The sequence below is a fragment of the Orbicella franksi genome, chromosome 2, assembly GCF_964199315.1.
Source record: "Orbicella franksi chromosome 2, jaOrbFran1.1, whole genome shotgun sequence".
Taxonomy (NCBI): domain Eukaryota; kingdom Metazoa; phylum Cnidaria; class Anthozoa; order Scleractinia; family Merulinidae; genus Orbicella; species Orbicella franksi.
This window is the reverse complement of record NC_138146.1, coordinates 21419177-21446199: the sequence shown is the minus strand read 5'-3', so window position 1 is coordinate 21446199 and position 27023 is coordinate 21419177. Positions and strand designations below refer to the sequence as shown.

The window sequence follows — 27023 nt, the reverse complement described above, 5'->3', positions numbered from 1 at the left end:
GTGTTTCTATAACTCGATAGAAACCAGGAGAACATGTTTTCTATTATTTTCTTTTAGAAAACACCGCGACGAAAAGAGGAAAACAACTTGTTAACTTTGATTATCAAAATGTAAATTCTCTTTGCTCGCGCCATCATTACTTCAACAGCTCGTCCTAGTTCTATGTTTCTATTGAGTTTTAGTATAATTTCAGAGCTGAACAAAGAGTTTCCAGCAATCTGATTGGTCGAGTGATTCCTTATATGACGTTTTATTACATAGACACGAGTGTTTTACTGGAAAATACACGACTCGTGAGGAGCCCATGGACTCGTAAAATTCATACGAAACTACATCCGGGACTCGAGTGGCGTATTTTCCATATCCTCACCAGTGAAGATATCGATGATTTCACTGATATCAAGTTTGTCTCTTAAATTGTACTTAAATTCGTTGGTGTTAGATTGAAACAGCGCGCGTATTTTCTTAGGACTGTTTTCTAAACCTTTTTCAATGATTATTTCTGACATAGGTTAACAAAGATAATGAGCAAGTATCCTCCATATTTTAAGCCGGCAGTATACACGTTATTCCGCTTCAGCGTCATAGGATAAAGTAAAGACCAGGCCCCATGTACTCCTAAGACGTTGCAGTTACGTCCCTAAGAGTTGTGAATTAAAAGCGTGAGTCAAATTCAGAATTCGATGTTAGCGGTTATCGACAACAATATCAAAATCAAAATCAAAACTGCTGAGCCACGCTAAGGCTCTCACTTCTCACTTAAGGTTAGTAATTGACTGATTCCATGTTTTCAGTTCAGAATCTAACATTTTCTGTGCTTAAAGATGTCATATTAACGTCATCAAGCTGCTTTGGAGTCTGTACGAGGTCCTGAGTTTTTCGTGGTACACAACCAGGGCACCGTGGGCGTAATTTTACTTCCTCCATGGCCACCATGATAGCATTTAGTACACTGGAGACAATGCATAAGCCTAATAGAGTATGAAGTATAAAAACTATACTGATAACCACTTTCGAACTGGCTTGCCCTAGATCATCTAATTCGTTGTCGAGTTTGGGACCCGTGATATTGATGATTTGGGTTTCTCTACTTATAACGTAGTCACCAAAACCGATCGTGCTCAGTGTCACAAACCAGTAGTACACTCCTTGGACGAAAGTCCAACCTTGAAGTAACGTCGATAACAGGCCATTTCCCACTATTAACAACACCATGAACGAAAATAAGATCACAGCACTCTTTGTTTTAACTTTTTGTGGTTCCTCTTTTTTAAGGATTTTCTTTTCAAATCTTGTGACAATTGTGTTTGCGAGTTCAGCAATGAGCTCACCGGCGGATTTTAATGTGAGCATTGTGATGGGAATCCCAAGTAAAGAGACGAAAATACACAACATCTGTCCTGCGGCTGTTTGAGGGGTGATGTATCCATAGCCTGTAAAAATAAAACAAGTTGAGCACAAAATTTACAAAAAGTACGTTGAAAATTAGCAGGAGGCAACACAAATTTTTTTTTTCCGCCCTCAAAATAGCGAATATGAATACTGTAAACAAATGGAACTGCAAATAAATGTGTTTTCTCTACTACGGTTTATCAGGCTACTTGGATGGCTTGTTGCTTCTACTACGTAGATGTTACTTCGACCAGAATACCGACTCAGTTGGTGAATGAAAGTTTTCAAAGTAAAAAATAATGCTCCATTTTGCACATCAACTCTGTCATTACTACAGATCCCAGTATACATCAACTTTCAGTAGCGTTCCATATGTTAAGAGTTAACGTGAAAAAAAAAAAAAAGCAAACCAAAGGCTGCGTTCCTTTAGGATGATCCGGATCAGGATCAAATGATCTAAGATCACTTGGGAACCAATGAATCCATGCCCAGGATAGACTCATCGCTTCCTCTGTTAATGTGGACGGTGTTTCCTCTTCATTTTCAATGCCGATGAAAGTTATGACAAAAAACTTTCAGCTTTACTGACGGCTTTTGCCATGTTTGAATAAAGATGATCTCATGTTACTTCGCTTAATTTACAACATTCATATTAAATGATATGTAGTTCGTTGGAATATCTTATCCAGTCGCCTAAAACAAATTGCTTCTTTTCAAAAACGATGGACCAGCTCTTGGCATTGTTTTAGATTGAGAAAAAGGCAATTTATCCCTGTTCCGTACTTTATTAATCTTATGATCTATTAGAGTACAAACGTTCAGATGACGTCATCAATTTTTCTTCTTTGTTATATGAAACAGATAGATTTCAAATTGCCCTGCGTCTTTTCAAAATAGATCACATAAAGCGTCAAAATGTGTACGACGAACGTCAACATGACGGAATCTATTTGTTTAAATGAATGCACGGCTGAAAATTATAAAGCACGTATATCCCGGATGTTGTGCAGCATAACCACTGCCACTACCCAAATGTACATAGTTTCACTTTTTTTATGCTATATTCCAGACCAAAAATACCCTATGTTTTCCCTCTACTAACTATGGTTTTCTACCAGAATAAAGCACTTTTGAAGTCTAGAAAAACTGCTGAGCGCACTAACGTTTCGCTCGTGCTTCCACCAACAGATTTTTTAGACCTCAAGCTTACACTATATTTTCTTAGAGAACATGGAACATCTTCTTCTACTTAGTAACTATTACGATATAAGACTTACCTACAGTCGTAACAGCTTGCAACACGAAATCAAATGCATTAAAGAAAGACCATGGTGGTTTAGGTTTGCTCAAGGCCTCATAGGCGACACTGGAAAAGTTATTAAAATCCTCGACGGTCATGTTACATTTCAATGCCATAGAATGGTACAGAGAGCGTAACAACGCAACCTTTTCTTTTCTGTCATCTTTTTCCGTATCCTCCACTAAAACAAACACCCAAGTGCTAAGGAAGACCCAAACAAGAAAGCCAAAAGTGCGAAGAAGCGTTGCTTTGATGAGGGGATCCATGTTGAAACCTTCACACCTGCTGCAAATAAACTTGATAAAAACAATACTTCACAATTGGTCATTTTCTGTGAAACTTCAATGTAATCTGATGCATGACTTGTTACATCTACAGAAAAAATAATAACGTTTTAAAAAAGTTTGTTCGAAACTGATCAATAAAATGATAGCATATTCTACCGAAACTACTAAATAGCGTATGATAATTTCAGTGTAAGAAACAGTGTTTGTATTGTCTGAACTCTCCAGCAGGTGTCCATTGTATATCAGCTCCTTATCATGTCCGAACTTCTGAAGTCATCTATCTGCTGCATTTTTAACAAGCGATTTTCTGTATATAAGCTTGTAAAATTGCTGAAATCCTACAGTTAATCAGTTCTTGGATATTTAATGAAAACCAAACTAACCTGCTTTAAGATCGCGCAGGAGCCTTGTTCTCATCACACATGCAGGTAATTGACGCACGAAACGGTACGACTGATGCTGACAGTACACGAAATATTTTTGACACGTCTATTTATAATTTATGCAATAAATTGATTATATGCGTCACTCGAGCTCAAAGTACTAAAAATGCGAAAAACATTTCTCTCATTTAAAATGATCATGCGTAACGGTACATTAACCTGACTTCCACTCACACACCGCAAAAATATCACAATCTGCACTCTTCTCAGTGAAAAGTACTTGATAATAGGCCATATTTGTATTCTCGGTATGGGACTGGAACTAGCTTGCAATGGAGGCTCATGCGGGGAAATATCATTAAAAAGAGATAAACGTCATTTGCATTTGAAGACTCCCCTCATTAGCCTCACTTGAGCGCTAGTGCCAGTCCAATACCGAGAATACAAATATGGTCTATTGCAAAGTCACTGTTTTCAGTTTTGCGGCCCGTGTGCTTTATTAAATGTCCCGATTAATGAGGCTCTGTTAGGAGGGGTACCCACGTCCCCTGTCTGAAATTCGCCACCAGCAATGTCGGCATTTCGCAAGATTCCTATGTCGCCAGTCGGAATTTCGTCTCAGAGGAGTTGTGTCGGGAAATTTGACCTTGTTTGATTAAAACGAAGCTGCACGTATAACACATCGTAATACCTTTGTTTATAAAAAAAAAAAAACAAAAAAAAAAAAACGACACAGTGCTCTCAAGTCTCACGCATTGAGCATGAGGCTCACGCAAACGAATTCAATCTTGCGCTCTGACGCTGAAACTATTATTTCTCACGCATTGAAGGTTCCTTGCTGTTTTAGTCAAGTACATATAAAATTATAATTAAGTATCTCTTTGGATATAATTTACTCCTTGTATGCTTTGCACTTGCTTCGAACACTTTTCAGCACTAGGAATTCTTTTGCAGAGCCAGCATTTCTCCGGTCAGTGGGTTTAATGATTGCTTTATGGTTACTTTAAAGCATCACATTTCGACTCAGAATTAAGGAAAAGACTTCTTAACTACTTCAATTTTTCAAAATTTTCTAAGGGGCTGAGGGCATGCTGGGGGGCATATTGGGGGCATGCTTTCTATGAGCCTGGGCATGCTTTCGAGCGCTGAAGTCGAGGATGCCCCCACATTCTAGGGGACGTGGGGGCATGCTCCCCCCGGGAAATTTTGAAATTTAGACGCTTGGAATTGCTATTTTCAGCCATTTTCCAGTCAGTATTTGGACCTAAAGTACAATCGAACCTATGACTATTTTTACCATGTTTATGTTTAACAACCGTTCTTTAACTCAAAATCTCAACGGCCTCAATCAGATAATCTCTCCTATCTATAATCTTCCTTTGAATTTGGCGTAACCCTTATCTTCTGCTGAAGATGAGAAGACCTTGGCAGCTTTCCCCTGTCTCTCTTTTCCTTTCATAATGCCATGTGCTGATAATACAGCTTCATGTTCTTTTACTGGTGACCCACTAATAAAAATATGAAGCAGACGGTCAAAGATCTCTTTCTTTTTCCTTAAGCGTGTTTTTAGGCATTTTAGGGCACTGCTCACTCAGCTGAGAGTGAGAAAAAATACTCAGCAATGACGGACTCGATTTATTCGACGCGGACGTTTTAGCATATATAAGGAAGCCTGTGTTTCACGACCCGTCGACATCGCGCGTGAGAGAAGAAAACACAATTAAAACCCTGGAAATGCGTCTTCACTTCGACTCAGACGTTTAAAACAATCACTGCATTCTCAGTTCCGAAATTCGTTGTCGGTCTATCTTGCAACTGGTGTCGCTTTCTCTATTTCGCTGGAGTAGTCTGTCGTTCGTCGCCAATTCATAGCTGTCATGTCGCCGTTTCAAGGCTATGTCGCTTGTCGGAATTTACCCCTAACAGGGTCTCATTAATTATCACCAGTAATCGGATAATCTTCGAAAGCAGCAAAACTTGTAATGCTGTGTGGAATGCATTTTGTCGCGGATAGAGAATTTCAAAAATTGGTACATGAGGGAGGTATACTGGGTGTGCTCTAGAGTACTATGATAGAAGCGGAATCTCAAAAATGCCTTTCAAAAGGCTGAACGTTCTTAAAGTCCAGTTTTCACATTTTCACTCTCTTAGAAGGCAATAACTTCAAGCAAGTCTTGAACACACGAAAATATGCTTCTATCATGGCACACAGGAGGTTATGATTTATCGCTAGCTTGTATAATCCTTGATTTGGTAGGCCCATCTATATGAAAACTTGTACACAAAATTGCATTTTCTGAAGTTTTAACTCAAGAGCTCAAAAGAACGGTGATCTACCTGTAAAACGGCAGTCATTAATATATCATCTTCCTTATATCCCTGATTGATTTTAGATAGCCTGCGAACAGACTCTCGGCGAGCGCGAACGAAGCCGCCCCGCCCCTTCGTTATCCGTATGCACCATATTCGTATTTTCGGTATTGGATGGAGACTAGCTTGCAATGGAGGCTCATGGGGGAAATATTACATTTGAAAAGACTCCCCGCATTAGCCTCATTTGTAAGCTACTAGTTCCAGTCCAATACCGAGAATACGAATATCGCCGAAAACGAATATGGCCTCTTCTTCCGTCCTCGTCGGGAGCCTGTTCGCAGGCTAATTTTAGAAGAATCGATGCTTAAACTCAAGAGAATCAATGCTTTATAAGATGACACCTGCTCGAGAAATTTAGCTAATGAATTCATTGATGAGCAAGGGTTCTGTGCAACCTTAATAAAAGCAGGTGTCTGCTTGCATGGTAATCATTTCAGCGGATTGGAAAACATTATTTGCATTGTATCTTTTAACTCTTATCTCCTTCACCAAGCCTTATCCGAGCCGCTTAGTGGGGCTTGTCCTCGTAGCATCCAGTAAACTATTTATCGTATGCTAGTCAAAATGGCCGAAATCCTATGCCGAGATGAACTATTTATTAGCTATATTTCTAAGAACATGGAAAATATTCCACTGCAAAGAGGCTACGACGAATAAATCAGGTGACCATCTTCATATAGTAATTTCAGTCAGTATATGCTTTTTTTTGCATCTTTCTAACTCCGTAGATTTTGATATTAAAATGAATCTTCGTATAATCATGATCAACCGTGATGTAACTTTATTAAGGTAGAGATACGAACTAAACTGAGGTTTCGGTGTATCAGTTAATTTCCAGGCATGCGACTATATCGTTAGCCTCTGTGAATTCCATTTTATCTGACTAAAATACCTTGTCTAGGTAACAGTCAAAAGCCTACCTCTTAGTTACTTTAATTATCTTTTTCCGTCTTTTCTCGCATAGCAGTTAGTATCGTGGATACGTTGGGCAGCTTTGTCCTCATGGAAGAAGCGAAGAGTAAGCGAAATATAGTCCAATGTACGAATTTAACCGAAGTATTCTTACAAACCCTTTCAATCCGAAAATATCAGGAATGTTATGTCAACGACTACAAATTCATCTTCGCGTGAACCCAAGTAAAAGTTTTCAGAATGTAACCTTTGTAATTGCAATGTCAATTTCATTGGCCTTTATTATGACTAGGCCAATCATCGGCTATGACAAGAATAACCCACCCCGTTTGCATTGTGATTGAAATAATTATTTTGACCTTTTTATGAAGATAATAAATTATTCATCCCCTAAACACCGTTAAAAGAAACGCAACGTCAAGCAATCATGGATTTTTGATGTCTCTGTAATCAATTAAAGAAGAAATTTCTTTTGAAAGGACTTATGTTAAGTCTTAAAGTGTTTTAACATGCACATTTAAAAAAAAAATTCCGCCATAATACTTCTCGTATCTATATATTTGTGAGTTTTTCGGAATTAAGCAGGTGCAACACAAAGCAAATCAACTCAGTTTTGCTTCCCTAGCGACTAGCAGAGTCGTATTTTGTCGATTCATCTTGAAGACCGTCTTACGAGTCAAAATTGAGTATCCTCTCTTGCCCTACTGAAGCGTATAAGAGCCGCAGATGAGTGCAAATTAGATTTAATCATACTGAAAAAAAAAAAAACAGTTTCTTTGCTTTCGGTTGTTGCAAAATCGATGTCGCTGTCTTTTAATTGATACAATTAGGCTATACACTTGTTTAAAATTGACTTTGTAATCCTAGTATGAGCTCGTTTCTTGCTAACTTTGCTGTGACTGTTACGAACGCCTTGATAGATACTGGAGATATAAGAGACCCAGTTGTTGAAGATTTGATGTGGAACATCTGAAATTTTGAACCATAACAGTGTAGCCAAAATCATTACTTCTGTACAACATGTTGTGGGGGTGGGGGGGGGGGGGGGGGAGTATGTGCCTACATGTAACTTTCGTAAATATGAAGAAGTTGAGTAGTTTATCACATGATATTTTTTTCTGGATTCTGATTATTATTATGGGTCTGTCATGAATAAAGCATTCAGAAGGCACGCTGAGAAAAGCTAGAGCAAATAAAATTAACTCTTTAGAACTGTCTATGCGAGCTCACATTTAAGTAGAGTTTGAATCATAGATAAAAAAAAAGGTGAAATTAACATCCTGTCTCGCCTTTAATTTCAAAACTTCAGACACAAAGAGTAGAGGTTTATTATCTATTGGATGCCGCTAGTTTGCCGTTTTAGTCTAGACCCATTGCAGTATTCTTAAAGTCGCTCGTTCGCGCTCAGGCTTTGTGCTCTCTTTATATATACATCCGTTTGATCCAAAACAGACTGCCTAACGGCAACCTCCTAATAAACTCGCCCCGTCCCTAAAAAACAAAGCAAACTGTCAAAATACCAATAAATAGTGACTGAGAATAGTGTCTTGCGGAACCCCTACAAACGTAACTGGGGGTATTTTCAAACAAAATTTGTGGCCTTTTGATTTGCTTGTAAACATTTTTGGAATTGCTCATGAACCTCACAATGACATTCTTTCAAAGTGTTTGATGGCATACACCTTTGAATTAATGAATAGCAATAGTTTCTTGAAGTGTACAAGCAGCAAAAGGTCAAAGATTGCCGTTTACTCATGGGTCAAAAGTTTTGAATTGAGGCGTACTTGACGAACTCCTGTCATAGCAGTGTTGCCAATTGTAATTTTGTACTAGCCAATCACAGGGCAGCAGATATTGTGGGCAGTCCAGCGTTTTAATCCTATTTCTCAAGCGTAAGTTATAGACCGGTTAAAACTTGTCAAAAATGAGTATTTTTAATTTATTCGTCCTTGGTTTTACTAGACGGCGGCAGAGTAAAATGATCGAGCGGTTGCTAAAAACGTTAATATTTCGAGCAGAGTAGCAGTACAGATCTAGATCTATTCACTTCAGTCATTTTGCGGTTTTAAAATTGGAAAGATATAAAAATTGACCTTTGAAATATATTTTTACAAGCTTGTTGTTATTATTTATCTTTCAAACAGTATAGGCGCTGTAAAGAATAAGCCTAGGGTCGTCTATGTAGATTTTGTGAGCGTTTTAATCAAAAATTAGACTATACTCGCCTTCGTGCTCTGTGCGCGAACAGTCAAAGAGGCGTTTAATTGTTTTAGCAAGAACTGTAAAGGATTACTAAAATCAGGAGTCAAGAGCAACGCGTGCGCGATCGTTGTCTATCAGCGATTGGTAGAATTCTACTAGTATACTAATGCAAATGCTGCAATCTGATTGACTGAGCCATTGTACACTATCAGGCATTAGCGTGCGGTGGCTGGAGGTCGTCTACGAAATAGCGACGTTTTTTTCGTTTTTCCAAAGTTTTGGAGGAAAAATTTGATGCAAATGGTGAGTAAATTCCTGAGAAGTCTAAACGAAGGACATTATTATTGAAAAAAACTGATGTACACGGCACACAACTTCAATTTTAAATGACAATTCAATCCGAACGATCTTTTCAAGGCGCATATTTTAATAACATGTCGAGAAATACAATAATTGGAAACCGTTATTTGAAGTAAAGTTTAGTAATTCTACTAAAACAATTAGATTATTCGCTCTCGATTTCTGAGGTGATAGTTTTCCATCAGAGGTAGTCACCTCATAGAAATCTCGAGCTCACAACCTGATTGTTTATGATACAATAACTCGAATTATTCGCGCATTGTGAATGGTTCTTACTAATACTTACGATCTATTGGAAGACTGGGGTAGATGACGTCATTAAAATGTTTCATTTAAGTAGATTGCATGTTGCCGTGCGTCTGTTTAGTATTAGTATAAATCTACTGGCGTTCTATCTTGAATGCCGTTCTCTGATTGGCTACGCTACTCACCATGTATTCTGTGATAGATAGTGGGTAGCATGGCAGTGTGCCTTTCTTAACAAAATGACGGCCGCTTCTTGGCGTTTTCGAAGTGTCTGTGAAGAGGATTTTGATAAAGTTCTGAACGACTAGTAGACTTCTACTAAAACAATTAGATTATCCGCTCTTGATTTCTATGCGTGGTAGTTGACGAGGGCGCAGCCCGAGTCAACTATTACGCATAGAAATCGAGAGCGAATAATCTAATTGTTGTGTTTGTGCTACTTTTTGAAAGCTCTTGTGCTACTTTTTTGTTCTTACCGCATTTTGGCATAATCTGTGACCTTTTAATGAACAGACGCACGGCAACGTGGAATCTATTTGTTAAACAGAAAACACCGGGCAAGAGAACGAATCGGATTCGCTGACTTCCAATAACACACAGCTGAGCGGCTACTAATGACGCTTAGATTCAAATTTAAAGGCAAAAGAAAGCAAGATGATGACACTGATAATACTCTAAAGACTGAACCTAAGTCTGAAGATGTTCCACACACATCTCATGCTGTTCTGGAATGTCATTTTGTTCACTGTTCACATGGTCTTGGAGGTTTCGATTACAACATCCAAGACACCGGGGACGACATCTCCCGGCCTCCTCAATGCACGCCATGATGGAGTTGAGTACACTTGAGACAATGCATAATCCAAATAAACAGTTTAACATTTTGAGTATATTGTAGATATGCACGTCAACTGATTCATCTTTGTTTTCTTGATGTAAGGAAATGTTAAAAGTTAATTTGTTGTAGCTCGGGACGTCGATATCGCTGATAACGTAGTCACCAAATCCAATTGTAGTAAATGTTATAAACCAGAAATACAGTCCTTCGATGAAAGTCCAGCCCAGAAGATGGGTCACGAAAAAAGCACATTCCACCATTAACACAGCCATTAAGGCAACCGAAATCATAGCACTCTTTGTTTGAACTCGTTTTGGCTCTGGTCTTTTAAGGATTTTCTTTTCAAACTTCGTGACCATTACGTTAAGCCGTCTGGCAGTGAGTTCGCCCATGGATTTTAACGTGAGCAAAGCAATGGGAATGCCGAGTAGCGAAATGAAGACACATAATATCTGCCCGGCTGGTGTCTGAGGAGTGATGTTTCCATAACCTACAAACAAACGAACAAACAAACAGAGATTTTAACATCATGCTCGGATGTAAAGAAATTCTGAATTATTCTGAGACTTTAAGGGGCTAGGTCACGGTATTGTAAATAATTATGTTTATTTCCTGAAGTTTTGAGTTCTTCAAATTGGCAGAGCTACAGTTTTAAATCTGAGCATTATAGAAATGGCACTTTCAGTAGATTTTTGAGATAAGCTTTTGAAGTAATGCCGTTTTTCAAGTTTGTCCAACAGGGATCTATTTTAATCTTCCCAAATTTTGTCCATCCGTGCACCTTTTTAACTTTTCTGTATTTCTTTTGAGTTTTTTTTTAGTCTTAAGCCGTTCTACTGTGCTTCTTAAAGTCAGCAAAAGAAGTAACTTGAATAGAGAAAACAATTCTCTATGCGCTTATCCTCCTGTTCCTAGATAACAGTTTGGGTGAAAATGTTTCTTTTATCCTGTTTTTAGCGGATAGCGGTAAAAGCAAAGCAAACTCGAGTTACATGTAGTTATGGCGAGCTCCTAAATAACGAGAAGAAAGAACGTAATTGTTTAAGAACCGAAAAAAACGAAAAAAAGAGCAAACATCAACTGTCTATTTTTTTTTATTCTTGGCAGTTTTTAATGATTTTACGATAGTCTTTCGCGTTTACGCAACACACGCCAGTTGGATGTTATTCGTGTTTTTCGTCCTGATTAAACGTAAGGCGACAACGTGAAGCGATTCGTAACTCAGGCAAAGGTTAAATAATCATTCATCTAGAAAAGTCTGTGCAAGAATTTAGCATAAGTTTATTCTTGTTTTCTCTTACCGATAGTAGTTACTACGCTAATGACAAACTCGAATGCGGCTAAATAGGTCCACCGTGGTTTAGGGTTGCTCAGGGCTTCATTGGCCGTATTGGAAAAGTTGTTGAACTCCTCGATGGTCATGTTGTATTTAGATGCCATTGACGTATACAGTGAGTGCAATAACTGATATTTTTCTTTTCTGGTGTCTTCGCTTTCATGTTCCACTAGGACAAACAACCAAGCGCCAAGAGAGGTCAGTAAAAAGAAAACTAGAGTGCGAAGGAGAGCTGTTTTGAGTAACGGGTCCATCGAAGTCATTACACCCACACCAGTACCACTGAGCTATGCTTCGCCACTTCCTGATAGTTCTCTATGAGAGCTAGATCGAAAGAAAGTTATAACCTGAAATTGAAATGACTTGCAGATAAGTATTATTTAACAAACATGTCTTGATCGATGCCAGGAAATAGAGTATTTTCACATGACGTCAGGGCAGCCATATTGGTGTCTCAAGACAACGAATGTTGGTGTCCAAAACCAATCCTGTGGGAATTGAACTCTTTTCTTATATGTAAACACTTTCTTTTGTTCCAATAAATTTGCATGGCCGCTGGCCACGTGAGTGAAAACGCTCTATAAGAGAGTCTATTACAAAGTAAACTTCCTTTCGTCAGTGACAAGTTTAGGTGATGACATACTGCACACTCTACTCACTCACTCATCCTTATCGTCCCGGCTGGGATATAAGGTCCTGGATCTAGCTTAAATCTGTTGATTTAGTACTACACGTTGTTAGCCTTTTCTATTTTCCTCAACTAACGCATAGCGATAAATTAGGTTTGCAATTCCCGACGATGTTGCAAATTGTGCCCAAAATGCAGAAATCGATCATTCAATATTGTGTATGCCTCTCGTAGCTTCTCTTCTGTTTGTTGTTGCCTGTTTAGCCCAATTCTCTCTCTCAAACGCAGTTGCAGTTCACCATATTAATGTATTTTGGTGAGATTGCGTTCCCACGGGGAGTTAGGAGGAGAATTGTTACGAGGCATCAGTAAATCCTGAATTTGGTTCGACTCTGACACGACATCTGAATCAGAGTTGTTTTCCTGTCGTGCTACAGTCGAACCAAATTGCAATTAAGTTCGGCACGGCAGAAGCACGACGTCTGAACTGGGCCTAACGTTGTGATGGAAATACACAAATATACTGGAAAAACGCATACAAAAAGGGACTGAAACAAAACGAAATTATGCGAAAAAAACCTAACAGAATGTTGATTACGTGAAAATGAGATAAACGAATAGAATGCGATGACAACAGAAAGAATGTGCGCACAAACGGAAAAAATAACAAACGAATTGAATGCGCTGGCAACAGTATTACTCCAATGCGCATGCGAAAACATGCAGAGTGAGGTCCAAATCAAGAGTAAATAAAGAAGGATGCGAACCCGTTTCTAGTTTTGTGACCAAAAAATTAATTCTTAGTAATTCTTAGTCAACGCTGCTTAGTTCATACGCTTTTCAACTTTAAGCAATTGCCAGAAATTTCCTTTGCACTATAAATATTCCTTTTTGAGGATATGATCGGACTTGGGATTGATTAATATTTTTAATAATTAAGAACAATTCAATCACTAAGCTGGTTTGAAATAATTCATCACCTGTTTTAGCATCACTGTTGAATATTATTTGTTTAGTTTAGCTATAACTGATTGATTACTGACCGTACAGTCCGTACTTGAAAGATTGAAAGGTCCGTGGGAGTTTCACTCTTTTGACAGGAAATTGAAAATTTTCCATCAAAAAGTTTCTTTACCTATTTGTAAATAAAAGGGAAACCTTTCTCCGATAGAGAACTACTTATCTCTTAGCAAGCTTTAAAAATGTTTGAATTTTTTTTCGAGAGTAGTCAAATGTCAAGTTTTATTTGAATTGCGTACAAAAGAATATACTATTGCTTTTTTTACCGGAGCTAGGGTAGCTTACAGTGGAAGTCCGAACTACTTATCAATGTTTACGTTATCTGTTGAGAGGGAAATAAAGAAAGATGCAGTATGGAGTGGAAGACTGGGTACGGCGGTGATGTTTTCCCAGGTCCAGCATGTATTCCTTAGCGTGTACTGAATCAATCTAATCTATTTTTTCATGCTAACAAAGGTGATCTCTGTTTCATGCTGCTCATATATTGTTATTTCCCACGTTCTTTTGAGCTTTCCGCGTTTTTGTTTTACAATTCCACATCTGTCATCCTTGAAGGTGCCACGAAAGCTAAACGTCTCTGGGGATTGCTTGGTTCTTCCACGCCGTCGACGTCCGCGTGGTCCTGGGTTTTTGGAGAAATACATCCAAGACATCGGGGGCGACACTTGTGTTCTTCGAGGGCCTCCACGATGGAGTTTAATACACTGGAAACAAGGCATAATCCTATAATATTATGACACACATATCCCATGATGAAAAAAATCGTTAAAGCACTCTTATGACTGTGGAGAATCCCTTCTTCATTTTCTTGAATTGCAGTGCCATTTATAAATAATTGCGTGATTCTTTGGTGAGATTTGTGATGAATGTAATCACCAAAACCGATTGTAGAAAATGTTATAAACCAGAAGTACATTTCTTCTACGAAGGTCCAGTCGGAGAGACTTAAATGTAACCGGGCGGTTACCAGCACAAATATTAGCATTAACAAGAACAAGATCACAGCACTCTTGGTTTTAATTTTTTGGGGTTCCAAACTGTTAAGAATTTTCTTCTCCAATTTCGTCACGGTTGTGTAGACCAATTTAGAAATAAGTTCGCCGATGGATTTGAACGCGAGCAATGTAATGGGTATCCCGAGTAAAGAGACGAAGATACACAATATCTGTCCTGAGGGTGTTTGAGGAGTGATGTATCCATAACCTGCGATAGAAAGGTGAACAAAAACAAAATGTTGACACAGAAAAAGAGAATATGTGGTGCAAAATTCGTTGTAGGATTTCCCTGGATTAGAACAGTCCTTTAGATGGTGCAACACTTATCGACTAAGGATATTAAGCTGTTAAGCCCATTTTGAAGGAGACAGATCAAAGGAGACTGCCAAGTTCTTGCACTAATCTCAGTTTTTTCCCACCAATATATCAGACGACAATACCCAAAGCAAACATGATCCGTTAAGCCACTAACCAAAAACCTAAGTGCTTTTTTTGACAGAGAGGCTGGAAATAGTATCAGTTATGGCAGGGATTTGCAGTGAAACGATAAATTGTACTGAAATGCCATCAACATTGTGAAATAAATTTGGTTTACGTGGGTCATGCTTTATTCGATATGTTTCCCTTACCAACTGTAGTCAGAGCTTGCAAGACGAAATCTGTTGCGTGATAATAGGTCCACTGTAGTGTAGGCTCGCTCAAGGCTTCGTGTGCCACATTGGTAAAGTTATTGAACTCCTCGATTGTAATGTTGCATTTAGATGACATGGACTTATACAGAAGGTGTAACATCTTGTATTTTTCTTTAGCATCGTCTTTTTCTGTGTACTCCACGTGAATAAACAACAAAGGACTGAGTAAGGCCACGACTAAGAAGGCAATGGTCCGAAGAAGAGTGATTTTGAAGAGAGGATCCATCTTGGAGGTTTCACACCTGCTGTTGCTAAGGTGAGTTAACTCCTTTAAATGAGGAAAAATGATGTGTCTGCTAAATGCAAACACTGGATCACTTTTACGACGCTTTCGGAAAAAAAATATTTCAAACTGCTAGTCAGTGAACAATTTTTGAAACTACAATAAGACACCGTCCTTGTTGGTCAGTGTGAAAAGTATTTCAATCAGGACATTACATCTTGCATCATCTAACGAATATCGTATTATACAAGAAAATTGAACATTTAAATAAAGTGCGTAGTGTAAACTGTTTACTCTGAACGCCTCGCCATCTGTCTTACTACTGTTCACCTTATTGTTTCACAGTTTTTGTTTCACATACCTCAATATCTTAAATGTCAAGTCATTTCGCCGCAGGGTTCCCAACAAGGAGAAATAAAGACCTGTGTGGACACCTGATAAATGTGTAATTGAATTTAGTTTTTCACTACTTTGGCATCGTAAAATTCAGTTATCGAATCACTGTTACTGGGTTTGGATTTGAAAATAATTTTCATCATCCAACTGAAGTGCACGCCATCGCCTTCCCACCCATAACATATTAAATCCGCACCTTTATTATGCTGAAACAACAATAGTTAGTCGTATTAAAAAAAAAAACTTTGCGCTTGTTTTGTTCCCAGCAGCGGCAAGTTTAATTAATTTAGTCCCACTGCACCGCCAGAGTACAAAATATAAGATAAACTTTGTGCCTGAAGTAATTGATTTCATTATCGAGAAGTCGGTATGGGGAAAGGAAAATTGATTTCTAATGCATCATAAATTTTTAATGTCTCAATCTGACTAACGGTACTGTAGAGCTTAATTTGTAAGCACTAACTTGGATATACCTCATCCAAAAAGTACTACAACATTAAAGGACAGATTTATTGGCTAGAATCTTGACTAATAACATTGGTCCTCTTTGCTGAGCCAGACTTAAACGAAGTATAACAAAGGCTAGAAATGCAAGAGTTAAATAAAATATAATTGGATTAAAAATACACATTTAAATATAGAACTAGTTGTGTCTTTAAGCATAATTCTTGTGATCGTTATAAATGTTCTACCACGAGTGCTCGCTAATTAAACACGAGAAGCAATTTCGGTGGTACTGCGAAAGAACATACAACCTTTCCTTTATCTCGCTCTCGGTTGGGAAAAGCACACATCTTTCTTTCACAAAACAAACAAATGTTGACCCTAGCCTACGTCACAAACAGATTACACCACCGGGATCTAACTCACCAACTTTGGCATGTTTCGTATGGTGATCCTGGTTCGTAGATTGTAGAGGTTCTTTTTTTCGCTACGTCTATGAATGTATGTCAGTGAGAAATATCTTTGCAAACAGCAACTGAAAATGTAGTTTTTGCTAATCAGTTTCTAGCGACCGATCGCTGTCATTTAATTATCGTGGTTGCATATAAAAAATTCATGTCCTTAAATTCTAAAACAATCGACTTCAAAGCACTCAAGAAAAAAAAGAAAGTCATACTGCTACAGAATTAATGCGAGAAACAAAAGACAATTCGGACATTACTTTATTTCTTTTTAAATTTTTGGTTTTCGTGCCAAAGGGTTTTGATGTTCTTACAACCTCTTCAATGTGCTTTTTCGATCAAATAAAATTGAGGAAAATTTTGACTGTGAAATAGGCGAGTTGATATCAATAGTTGTGTAAGGGATGTGACTTTGTGATATGTGAAGCATTGTTTGTAGAGAGATTTTCAGAACAGCTAAACGAGTTTTCATAAAACTAATTTGTAGATTTAGCCAAGCCTAAAAGCGGAGCTTCTGGGCCGCTTTGTTCAAAACCCGATCAAGCTAACCCAGGCTAAGCGAGAATTTTGATTTGGTTTTCGTAACTTTGTGGTGAGGTTTTCTGTTTATATTTTTGGCCTTCTGTTTTGATTTTGAATAATCTCAAACTACACCAGGAGCCCTTACCCTTGTTTTGGCAGGTGTCAATTGACCATAACATGGATGTCAAATATCAAAGACGTACGCTGGTATTAGCTGGAGTATGGGCGCCATGTTGCGCGAAGTCGTTGTCGCTGGGTGCACGCGCCCGCGATCCATGCCGCTAGCCATGTCGACCATGAAAAAAGAGTTGCATGGGTTCTTTTTTCTGTGCATGCAAGTGGTTCTGTTCCTATAGTTATGGTGCTCCGTTTGGCGGCCCTTCGGGCCGCCGTAGCTCCGCTAAAATTGGAAAATGAATCCAAAGACATAACAATACTATATATGGGTATTAGCTTTTAAATATAAACAACAAGGTATCTTTTCTTTATTTCTCTTATACATTTTAAATGATCATACGGACCACTACTTATGCTCTGTTTTCATTGCTTTTTGGGCTTAGCTTGATGTGGTGTTTGGCAGTTAATATATCAAACACGAAAGACCGTGTTTGACCACATTCCAGACACCGAGATGAAAGTTGAAAATACGACCCGCAGCGGAGTATTTTTGATGAACTTCGAGGTGTTTTGTAATGTGGTCAAACACTGTCTTTAGTGTTTGATATATATCTTCTCAATCAAACTAAAACTAAGGAGAGATCGGTGGAATAAAATCGTGAAAATCTCTGCTAATTAAGATCAGCTATCCAAACACCGCCACGGTCATGATTTCCTTTGTTTAAACTTGATGAATTATTGACGAGTTTGAGAATCTTTCGTTAAGCCATGCCCCAGAAAAGTTGAAAAAATTAGATCTTACTATTCTTTTAATGAATTTTAATACGTTCAGCTTTAAGTTAACAAATATTTAGTGTATGAATATTCGAATAGACTCCCTTTACATCACCAACATCACTGCAACTTTCATACACTGGTTTCAAAGACTTATTATCTTTGCGTTATTATCTTTATCTTTGCTGGTATCTTTACTTCTCATTTAAGATCACTCACAGAGTTGATGACTCTATGCATTCCTTCTGACTTTGGACATTATCCATATGCATTCTGAAAAGTGTTAGGACAGCTCGTTCACAAACCTTTGTCCTTGCGGGAGGGGAGGTAGGAAAATTGACATAGACGTTAGTGCCATCGTTTCCTTCCGTTTTTTTTTTTCCATGAGTGCTGTCATTTAAGTTCAGTTACTGAGAGTGACACGTTGTTGTCCTTCTGGAATCCATAATGTTCCATGTTTAAATGCGTCATGGTAGTTGCACGTTGCTCTGGAGCCGCGTCGGAATATTGCGAGTCATTATCTTCGTGTTCACGGATTCTCCGAGGAACGCATCCGGGACACCGCGGGCGACATTTCCGTTCTTCGATGGCTGCCATGATGGCGTTTAGTACACTCGACACAATGCACAGGGCTATTAAACAGTAGATCGCACCAAAAAGACCTGCGAAATAAACATAAGTTGTCTTCCTTGCGTTACCAGACTCATTCTCGTTCTGATTTACGGAGATGTTTAGAGTTAATTCTTTGATCCGATGCGGCTGCCGGAGAACATAGTCACCAAAGCCGATCGTAGAATAGGTTATAAACCAGTAATACACAGCTTCAATTAGAGACCAGTTTAGAAGATGCACCACTAACAGACCATTTATAACAATTAATAACACCATAATTGCACATAACATCACAGCACTCTTGGCGTTCATGTGTTTTGGTTCCGATATCTTGAAAATTCTCTTTTCGAACTTTGTGATAATTCTGTTAATGTATTTTGCAATGAGTTCACCGACAGATTTCAACGCGATCATCGTGATGGGAATGCCAACTAAGGAGACGCAAATGCATAATGTTTGGCCAGTAGGTGTTTGAGGAGTGATCCATCCATAACCTACAGAAAACAAATAAATAAGAGAAAATATACCAGAGAAGAGGCTGATGAACTAAATGAAATGTATTGCCTTGAGTGGAGATTTGACAAAAAACCCATTTATTTATTCATTAGTTATACACGAAAAATCATAAGTTACAAGCACGCTAAAAACCTATTATATAAAAACACTGAAATAAGTTTCAAAAATCATCCGGATTACATCATTGTCGTATAGTAGCCTAAAGAAAAAAGTGAGGAGTTGATATTCGTTTGGAAAACTCCCGGTGAGTTACATTATGTAAGATCCTGAGGCAGACAATTCCATAAGGCGGCGCCACTACAGGAGCTGGGCTTTAAGTACTCTGTTCTAGACTTATATGGGATAAGTTTGTTCATCGAGTAGGAGGTAGGAGGTAAATAATTGGCAGAAACTACAGTGTAAGCTAAACTAAGGGGCTACTTTTTCGAGTTCCAAGTGAATACTCTTAGATATTTTTATTTAAGCAGCTTTATTTCAAGGAGACCATAAAAACAAAAAGGCCGAATCTTCGTTTGCATCATTCTCATAGTTCTTAATGGTTCATTTTCAAAAGACTGCAAGAATCATCCTGTGCAAATTGTTTCCCAAGCCAGGTATATGATAACAAGCTAGCACGTGGGAGTCATCAAATTTTTTTAAGTAAAGTTTAATAGGTTATTTGGTATTTTTCCTCTGCTTACCAATTGTAGTTAAAGCATGAAGAACGAAAATAGCTGCACTATTATAGGTCCATTGTGGTTTAGGTTCGCTCAATGCCTCATATGCTATGTTGGAAATGTCATTAAATTCTTCGAGGCTCATGTTATATTTAGATGCCAGGAACTGGTAGAGGGAACACAGTGACTGATATTTTTCTTGCCTATCATCTTTTTCGGTGTACTCCACTAAAACAAATAACCAGGCACTGAACGAGGCCCATAGCAAGAAGCCAAGAGTCCGGAGAATTGATGCTTTGAGAAGCGGTTCCATCTTCAAGTCTTAAAACCTTCATCAGCTGAACAAAAAAGGAAACAATCCTAACATGTCATGTAATCTTCACCTCGTGAATTCCGAACAAAATACAGAAAGCTGAGATAATGAGGCTGGTGGCATTATTATTATTATTATTATTATTATTTGCAAATAAAGGTGTCAAGAAGATGTCATTTTGCTATCTCCTCAGGTTTTTAATCCATGAAGGACAGTTTTTTGTCCAGACTTCAGTCTCCAATCATTTCTAGTTGCCGTGGTAAAATCAGTCCGTTGACGCATACGCTCCGTACTTATTATAAAAGTGTTTTTAAATAAGTATATTTATAGCCTCTGTTATGAGATACACTGCTCCGTTGGCTGACAGAAACCTTTTTATACACTTGTTCAGTCTATATACTCACTCGTTTACCAGAGCTCCCAAGATAAGTCATGAAATTTCGGGGTAAATTATTTGTAGTTCATTTTCCCACTCAAGAATCGAACATATTAGTAATTTCCAGGCGACGTAAACGGATGGTTTGATTATGATTTCAGACATATCAACCAGCTGCCCATCAAATAAGCAGCACATTTATTGGGTTCTCAAATAGCTGAAAGCTCTGAGCACCTGCTAATTGAGCATGGTTGTATTTGAAAGGGTTTGTGTCAACACGTTCAATAATAAAGCTTATATTAAACTTTCAAATTTCAGTCACATAAGCTTCAGAGAGAGGTCATTGATGGTTTGTTCTTGAGTGGGAAAGTGAACTACAAATAACTTTAAAGGACAACGAACGCAAACTTGTCCCTTTACTTATGTTTAATAGGCCTTCAGAAATAAGCCAAGTTAGCATTGACAGAAACACACGCGCCCATCTTAAAAGACGGATCTATAAATAAGATAAAGTATATGCCTTTATTTTAAAATGTCAAGTAGGATTATTTCTCAAGTGTTATTTGGAAGCTACTGAAGGTTTTGTTTAGTTTTTGTTTTTCGCGAATACCATTTTATTTCCTAAATTGCGATGTAAAATTTCAATATCCCCCCTCTTTCTATGTAAACACTGATTTTTCTTTAACCTTATACGTCCTTGCTCCTTTCGATATTGTCAAATTCATTTCAATTCCAGTCAGATAATTTATTCTAAAATAGTATTTTGCCAGTGTTTATATACACAGGACTGGCTTGTAGGCTTAATGTGACAATCACATTCAAAACACTTTTGATATCATGTCCTATTTAGAGTCTATTTAATGCACTGACCTTTATTCAAGGTGAAGTCTTAACAGGAACCATCAATTTCTTGCCGTCATCCTTGAAACGTCAAATCTCTATAATCACAGCCAGTTAAAAACGTCTGTGCATGATCACAGCATTTAGCATAGCTCTTGACAACGCTGTTTATTTTCTCGCTGTCAGGGTATTAACAGCTATCTTCTAATAAACTTTTTTATGCCTTGAAGGTATGCAAATTGGCAAAGAACCAATCATCATTGAGTGTGTAGTGATGGCTTGTGAAACCCCGCTGGAAAAATGCATAATGACTTTCTCAGACAGATTAAACTTATTTTAGTTTAGTCGGGAACTATGAAAGAGAGGTATAATTTGTTGGCGAAATGTCTGAAAACAAATATCTCGAATGTGCCTATACAGCTGCTACGTAATGAGTTTTTAACAGTACCCCTACCGCTACGTGCCAAATTAATAGAATCTTTTAAAATAGAATATTCACTTGCATTCAAGCTCAGTCACCAGGAAACGTTTAATGAGCAGGTCAGATGCTATTGCTAATGATGATACTGAGGCAAGAGACCATTTCTCTTGACTGAAGTCGTTTACCCCGTACTCCAACATAGAAAATGAATACAAAAATGATTTCCCGGTGCGAAAATAAGTTTTTCAATCCCGCATCCCGAGACTCTTTAGCTCAATCCCGCCATCCCGCCCTACTCAGAATGTATTTGATCCCAATCCTGCCTGGTTAGAGTAGCAGTTCTCTGACTAACGTTCGTAAAGTGTGATTTTCGGTTTTTCTTCCCGCATCCCACCGTCAATTTCAAAACTATCCCGCATCCCGCCTGTCAATATGGGCAAATCCCGCTCCCGCCCAAGTGTTCTTATCCCGCATCCCGCCACCCGATGTTGGACCCTCAAAGAAGTTAAAACCAAGTTACCCTGTTGTTACATGATGCTACTGGTGTCTTAAACTATTAAAAATAATTTTATCAATACAAAATGGCATTACGGTATAAATTTCTTCGGTTGTTGTTCAAAACTTTATTTTCACCCATTTCTACGACTTTTTATTTTTTTCGGTGAGTTTGGCACCTCTTTACACGATCCAGGTTGATTCTTAGCCCGGACTGAATCACCGTTTAGAGTTCTAAAAATATAGACTTGCTTCGAGCCTGGCTCGGGTGAACCTTTCTACCTACCAAAACGCGAAGGACTGACATGGGCTAGAAAGATGGCAAACAAGCATCATTCTTTGTCTTTGTACAATGCGCACCATGTCACGGGTTATTGTTACTTCTCTATCGGTATTATCTATCTAAAAGCGATACATTTACAGTTTCGAAAGCATCACTACGGAAACCCCTCTACGGAGTCTGCATAATAAATGTCTTAGTATTAGTTTTCTAACTCTACACTGATGGATTTGTTCCAGCCTACATAAAGTTCTTTAAAATTAAAGCGCGTGCACAATTACACATTATCAGGTCTTCTTACGGCAGAAAAGCAGATGCTTCGTACACCGAGAATATGCTGAATTGCCTTTATTACATATTTTTTGTAACTGTTTCTCCTTCATCTGTATCATGCACATGAAAATTTTAAGAAAAGGCCAACATTTTAACGTCCTGATATGGGCAGAAGCAAGGTAAAACTAGCAGAGCAGTCATCCAAACACAACCTTCTTCAGGACTGACTGAAGTGGATTTACTAGACATGGCCTTGTGGACCGATTCCGGATTTAGTTGTTTCTCAGCACTGGATCCGGCCTGGATTTGGCGGTCGCTTGATTTACATTGCTTGGAAAGATCGGTTTCATATTTCAGTTTCCGCTACTCGATCATACGCGGGAAATGATTTCTTTTGGGTAGTATGATGTTGGTCTTCTACATGGGTGGTATGCTTCTGTCTATTGTTCTTCTGGCGTGTCAGGTAAACAGTTAGAAATGACCTTCTAGGAGGCAAATAGCTACATTATTAGTCAGTATAGCATAGATGCTATACTTTGAGCATTTGAATTATTTTATCTGCACATTTTTGGCTATCGTCTTTTACTTGTTCACTTTTGCAGAATCAAACTTCGCGTTGTTGTGTATAAACCTTTCTTATCCGCGAGTGCTCTCACTTAAGTTCAGTTACTGAGAGTGATATCATGCTATCCTTCTGGAGTCCATAATTTTCCATGCATAAATAAGTGGGGTTAGTTTCACGCTGCTTTGGAGCGTCAGAATATGGAACATCATTGTCTCCTGTGTCCTGGGTTTTTCGAGGAACGCATCCGGGACATCGCGGGCGACATCTCCTTTCTTCTATAACAGCCATGATGGCGTTTAATACACTCGAGACAATGCACAAAGTAAATATAGTGTAAAACGTAAAGAAAAGTTCAACGAAAATCCCAAGCGCGGCTTGTTCCTCGTTGAGTGATTCATGGCTTTCTTGATATACAGAGCTATTTAAGGACAACTTAGTGCTCCTTTGCTGGGGTTTCTCAACAACGTAGTCACCAAAACCGATTGTTGTAAATGTTATGAAGCAGTAATAAACTCTCTCCACGAGTGTCCAGTCTGTGTGATACATTAGCAACACACTATTTAAGGCAATTAAGGATATCATTGTCGAAAACAAGATCACAGCACCCTTAGTTTTCATGTGCTTCGGTTCCAACCTCTTGAGGATTTTCTTTTCGAACTTGGAGACAATTGTGTTCACCCATTTGGCAATGAGTTCGCCGATAGATTTAAACGCGAGCAGTGTGATGGGGATACCAAGCAAAGAGACAAAAATGCACAATATCTGGCCAGTAGGTGTTTGAGGAGTGATCCATCCATAACCTGGATAGAAAAAAAATACAAACAAAATAAAGATGAAATGATTTGATGGGACATCGTTTTTTGCACTGGCTGAAGAGTATGATGAAGGAAATAAGATGCCGAGATATTTTCAAGTTGGCTGGCAACAGTATCCAGTACTTTCAAGTAGTTATACTTTGACGAGTCATTACTAACACAGTTATTAAGCGATCCTGCAATATTGGCATCAGGCAAATACCCACTGTTGGTCATTTTGCGGTCATCTTCATGGCATAATAGATCATAATAGCAACGATACAAACTGTTAAAAACACCCTTAACTTAGGCTTTAAAAGCTTATTTTTTAAAAACGGCTTAGCCTGCGAACAGGCTCCCGGCAAGCGCAATCTTCACTTTTTGTGCTCTTCCTCTCGCTTTGCCTGCCGAATGCGTTCTTTCCGTCCTCGCCAGGAGCCTGTTCACAGGCTAAAAGCGGCTCGGTGAAACTCATTTTTTATTAAGGAATGGTCATAAGCATGTTAAGATACAACTTTTTCCAAAGTTTTAGAAATAATCTGTAGGAATAATCTGTAGATGGGCAAAATTGAACTTGCACTAATTCATAAGACTTACATCTGTTGTTTTTGTTTGCTTACTTCCAACCATAAGACTGTTTCAGTATGGTGAACTGTCATCAACAGCTGTTTGCCGATGCCGCTAAACGTACTAAAAGCTTCGTCCTGTAAAGGATTTCTCAAGTTGCGATATTTTACCTTTCTTTTTTGTATATTAATGTATTCATCTGTTTTAGATAATTTCTTTCCTTACCAATTGTAGTTAAAGCTTGCCAGACGAAATTGACCGCGATATCATAGGTCCATTGTGGTTTAGGTTCGCTCAATGCCTCATATGCTATGCTGGAAATGTTATTAAATTCCTCGAGGCTCATGTTATATTTAGATGCCAGGAACTGGTAGAGGGAATATAGTAACTGATACTTTTCTTGCCTATCATCTTTTTCGGTGTACTCTACTATAACAAATAACCAGGCACTGAGCAAGGCCCACAGCAAGAAGCCAAGAGTCCGGAGAATCGCTGTTTTGATAAGCGGGTCCATCTTCAGGTCCGTTTACACCTTCATCAGCTGAACAGAAAAAAGGAAACAATCCTAACATGTTATGCGATCTTTACTTCGTAAATTCCTAACAAAATACAGAAAGCTGCATTTAAAGAGAATTTTGAATATTTGATAATGAGGCAATGAGGCAGGTGGCACTATTTCTTTTTCTTGCAAAATAAAGGCGTCAAGAGGATATCGTTTTGCTGTCTCCTCAGCTTTTTAATCCGTGGATGACAGACTTCAGTCTCCAATCACTTCTAGTTGCCTTGGTAAAATCAGTCCGTTGACGCGTATGCTCCGCACTTAGAAGCCAAGACTACGGAGAACTGCTGTTTTGAGAAGCGGGTCCATCTTCAAGTCTTCACTGAACAAAACTGAAAAATAATTCTTTAATGATGGATGAATGTGCTTAGCTACACCTAGTTGGTTCTAGAAACAAATATTTCAAATAAACAGGATAAACATAATAGGCTTTCTAAAAAATCCTAAACTGGTGCCGTGCGCGGGGAGACAGACCAGTTGGCTAAGAGACAAGTAACCGAGGAGTTGAACGATGTCTACCGAGAAGCAAATGTAACTTAGTGGTCAGAGTGGAACTTGAACACGCGACATCTGAATTTCAAGTCCGGCGCCCTAACCACTCCGATAAGCTGTCTCTACTAAACAGAAAAAAAAGACGAAAATATCCCTAACGTTTTATTTGATTTTTCCGCATGAGTCTAAAGAAATATACTAAAATCTGCATTTATATTATATCAGCATGTTGATTAAGAAAACATGAGTTTAGCGTGGTAGTTAACGGTTACAGACTAATAAGCCGGAACACACAATGGACTCCAAGAATCAACTTGCTTGAATTAGGTATCATTCTTTTGCATACTAATGATTTTTTCATTATTTAACTTATTTGGGACAGTCATGTAAAATACTCGTAAATCAATTTATGGAAGTAAGTCATGTGATTAAAATTTCATGACAGAAACAAATGACACGAACTTCAAATGAAGGTCTATGAATGATTTGAATTAAATACATAAACCATTTCCAATATTACCACATTTTTGACAAAATTTTTAACTCATCGATAACCAGCCTTTACACTGAAATAAAAGTCGAGTTATGTTTTACATGTTCCGAAGTAAATGGAGCTTGCATGATAACTGCATGAAAACGTGAACGTTTGCCACAGGAATATCGCGTAAAGGCTTTGAAAATGAATTGCCTTTAAAAAACGTGTCTGCAGTTAGTATGCACATGAAATGGATAATATATCTACATCTTTATTGTAAAGTAAACAAAAAACACCTTGGAAGAAAGGGCGCGCTAAGAGCTATTCCAAAGCTATACCAGACCTTCTATAAAACTCGGAAGAAACACAGAAATAGCGCGCACGCGAGCTGTTGACGCAATGATGGCGAGAGCAAGCCTGAGAATTAACAAAAAAGAAGAGGGTTTATTATAGGGGGTCGTACATTTCGTAACCACCATATTTTTCTCATTGGAAACCGCAGGGCGCTTTCGTTCCTCTTAAAAAAACTGAAACCGCCCTATTGGGACGATTATCATCATGACCGATATTTTAACAGTACGTAACAAATTCATTACGATATGTTAGCTCAATAATCGTTTTCTCCTCCATTCAGTAACCAGCGAACAAAACGTTTTGACGTCTAATGGGCTGTTCACAAAAACACAAACATTGCTCGACATGTTTGAATGACTGCCACAAAAACACGCGAAAAACCGAAAACAGCGAGCAAAGTTTATGATTTTCCGCAACCACGCGATAATTTCTTAACCGTAAACTGCGAGTTAAATGTGACTGTACCTAAAAACCGGCACTCGAAATTGGCTTAAACCGCCAAACCGCCGGAGCAAAATAGACCCTCATAGAACA

General features: G+C 38.3%; 5 protein-coding genes across 6 annotated transcripts; all 5 read right to left on the bottom strand.

Moving 5' to 3' along the window:
* Positions 1–342: 342 nt before the first annotated feature.
* On the bottom strand, positions 343–3840 carry LOC145468790 (two pore potassium channel protein sup-9-like). The gene is made up of 2 exons (XM_081452493.1): positions 2670–3840; positions 343–1433 (listed from the first exon to the last, which is right to left on the bottom strand). The coding sequence occupies exons 1-2, from the start codon at positions 2956–2958 to the stop codon at positions 796–798; spliced, it is 927 nt and encodes a 308-aa protein (XP_081308619.1). The 5' UTR covers positions 2959–3840; the 3' UTR covers positions 343–795.
* A 5659-nt stretch (positions 3841–9499) lies between these two features.
* On the bottom strand, positions 9500–12124 carry LOC145468783 (potassium channel, subfamily K, member 16-like). The gene is made up of 2 exons (XM_081452480.1): positions 11595–12124; positions 9500–10783 (listed from the first exon to the last, which is right to left on the bottom strand). The coding sequence occupies exons 1-2, from the start codon at positions 11890–11892 to the stop codon at positions 10143–10145; spliced, it is 939 nt and encodes a 312-aa protein (XP_081308606.1). The 5' UTR covers positions 11893–12124; the 3' UTR covers positions 9500–10142.
* Positions 12125–13410: 1286 nt separating this feature from the next.
* LOC145468773 (potassium channel subfamily K member 9-like) lies at positions 13411–15271 on the bottom strand. Its single transcript, XM_081452467.1, has 2 exons — positions 14902–15271; positions 13411–14480 (listed from the first exon to the last, which is right to left on the bottom strand). Exons 1-2 carry the CDS (start codon positions 15188–15190, stop codon positions 13804–13806), a joined length of 966 nt encoding a protein of 321 aa, XP_081308593.1. The 5' UTR covers positions 15191–15271; the 3' UTR covers positions 13411–13803.
* Positions 15272–18224: 2953 nt separating this feature from the next.
* On the bottom strand, positions 18225–20248 carry LOC145468763 (potassium channel subfamily K member 15-like). Its single transcript, XM_081452459.1, has 2 exons — positions 19710–20248; positions 18225–19007 (listed from the first exon to the last, which is right to left on the bottom strand). The coding sequence occupies exons 1-2, from the start codon at positions 19996–19998 to the stop codon at positions 18295–18297; spliced, it is 1002 nt and encodes a 333-aa protein (XP_081308585.1). The 5' UTR covers positions 19999–20248; the 3' UTR covers positions 18225–18294.
* Positions 20249–21400: 1152 nt separating this feature from the next.
* Positions 21401–25941, bottom strand: LOC145468749 (two pore potassium channel protein sup-9-like). 2 transcript variants are annotated; one of them, XR_014042243.1, is made up of 3 exons: positions 24835–25941; positions 22045–24048; positions 21401–22014 (listed from the first exon to the last, which is right to left on the bottom strand). XR_014042243.1 is itself a non-coding variant. In XM_081452452.1 (2 exons), the coding sequence occupies exons 1-2, from the start codon at positions 25121–25123 to the stop codon at positions 23336–23338; spliced, it is 1002 nt and encodes a 333-aa protein (XP_081308578.1). In that variant the 5' UTR covers positions 25124–25941; the 3' UTR covers positions 21401–23335. The 2 variants fall into 2 exon arrangements, 1 of the variants encoding a protein (XP_081308578.1); XM_081452452.1 differs by having other exon boundaries at positions 21401–24048.
* Between the last annotated feature and the right edge of the window lie 1082 nt (positions 25942–27023).

What these genes read in the sequence shown, in the direction of transcription:
- LOC145468773 (XM_081452467.1), bottom strand. Translation starts at nt 15,190, where the DNA reads ATGGATCCTCTCTTCAAAATCACTCTTCTTCGGACCATTGCCTTCTTA. An exon ending in GCAAGCTCTGACTACAGTTG is followed by an intron (nt 14,481 to 14,901) that starts GTAAGGGAAACA and finishes TTTCTATCGCAG; the next exon opens with GTTATGGATACATCACTCCT.
- LOC145468790 (XM_081452493.1), bottom strand. Translation starts at nt 2,958, where the DNA reads ATGGATCCCCTCATCAAAGCAACGCTTCTTCGCACTTTTGGCTTTCTT. An exon ending in GCAAGCTGTTACGACTGTAG is followed by an intron (nt 1,434 to 2,669) that starts GTAAGTCTTATA and finishes TTATTTTTACAG; the next exon opens with GCTATGGATACATCACCCCT.
- LOC145468763 (XM_081452459.1), bottom strand. Translation starts at nt 19,998, where the DNA reads ATGGAACCGCTTCTCAAAGCATCAATTCTCCGGACTCTTGGCTTCTTG. An exon ending in TCATGCTTTAACTACAATTG is followed by an intron (nt 19,008 to 19,709) that starts GTAAGCAGAGGA and finishes TGTTTTCTGTAG; the next exon opens with GTTATGGATGGATCACTCCT.
- LOC145468783 (XM_081452480.1), bottom strand. Translation starts at nt 11,892, where the DNA reads ATGACTTCGATGGACCCGTTACTCAAAACAGCTCTCCTTCGCACTCTA. An exon ending in TAGCGTAGTAACTACTATCG is followed by an intron (nt 10,784 to 11,594) that starts GTAAGAGAAAAC and finishes GTTTGTTTGTAG; the next exon opens with GTTATGGAAACATCACTCCT.
- LOC145468749 (XM_081452452.1), bottom strand. Translation starts at nt 25,123, where the DNA reads ATGGACCCGCTTATCAAAACAGCGATTCTCCGGACTCTTGGCTTCTTG. An exon ending in GCAAGCTTTAACTACAATTG is followed by an intron (nt 24,049 to 24,834) that starts GTAAGGAAAGAA and finishes TTTTCTATCCAG; the next exon opens with GTTATGGATGGATCACTCCT.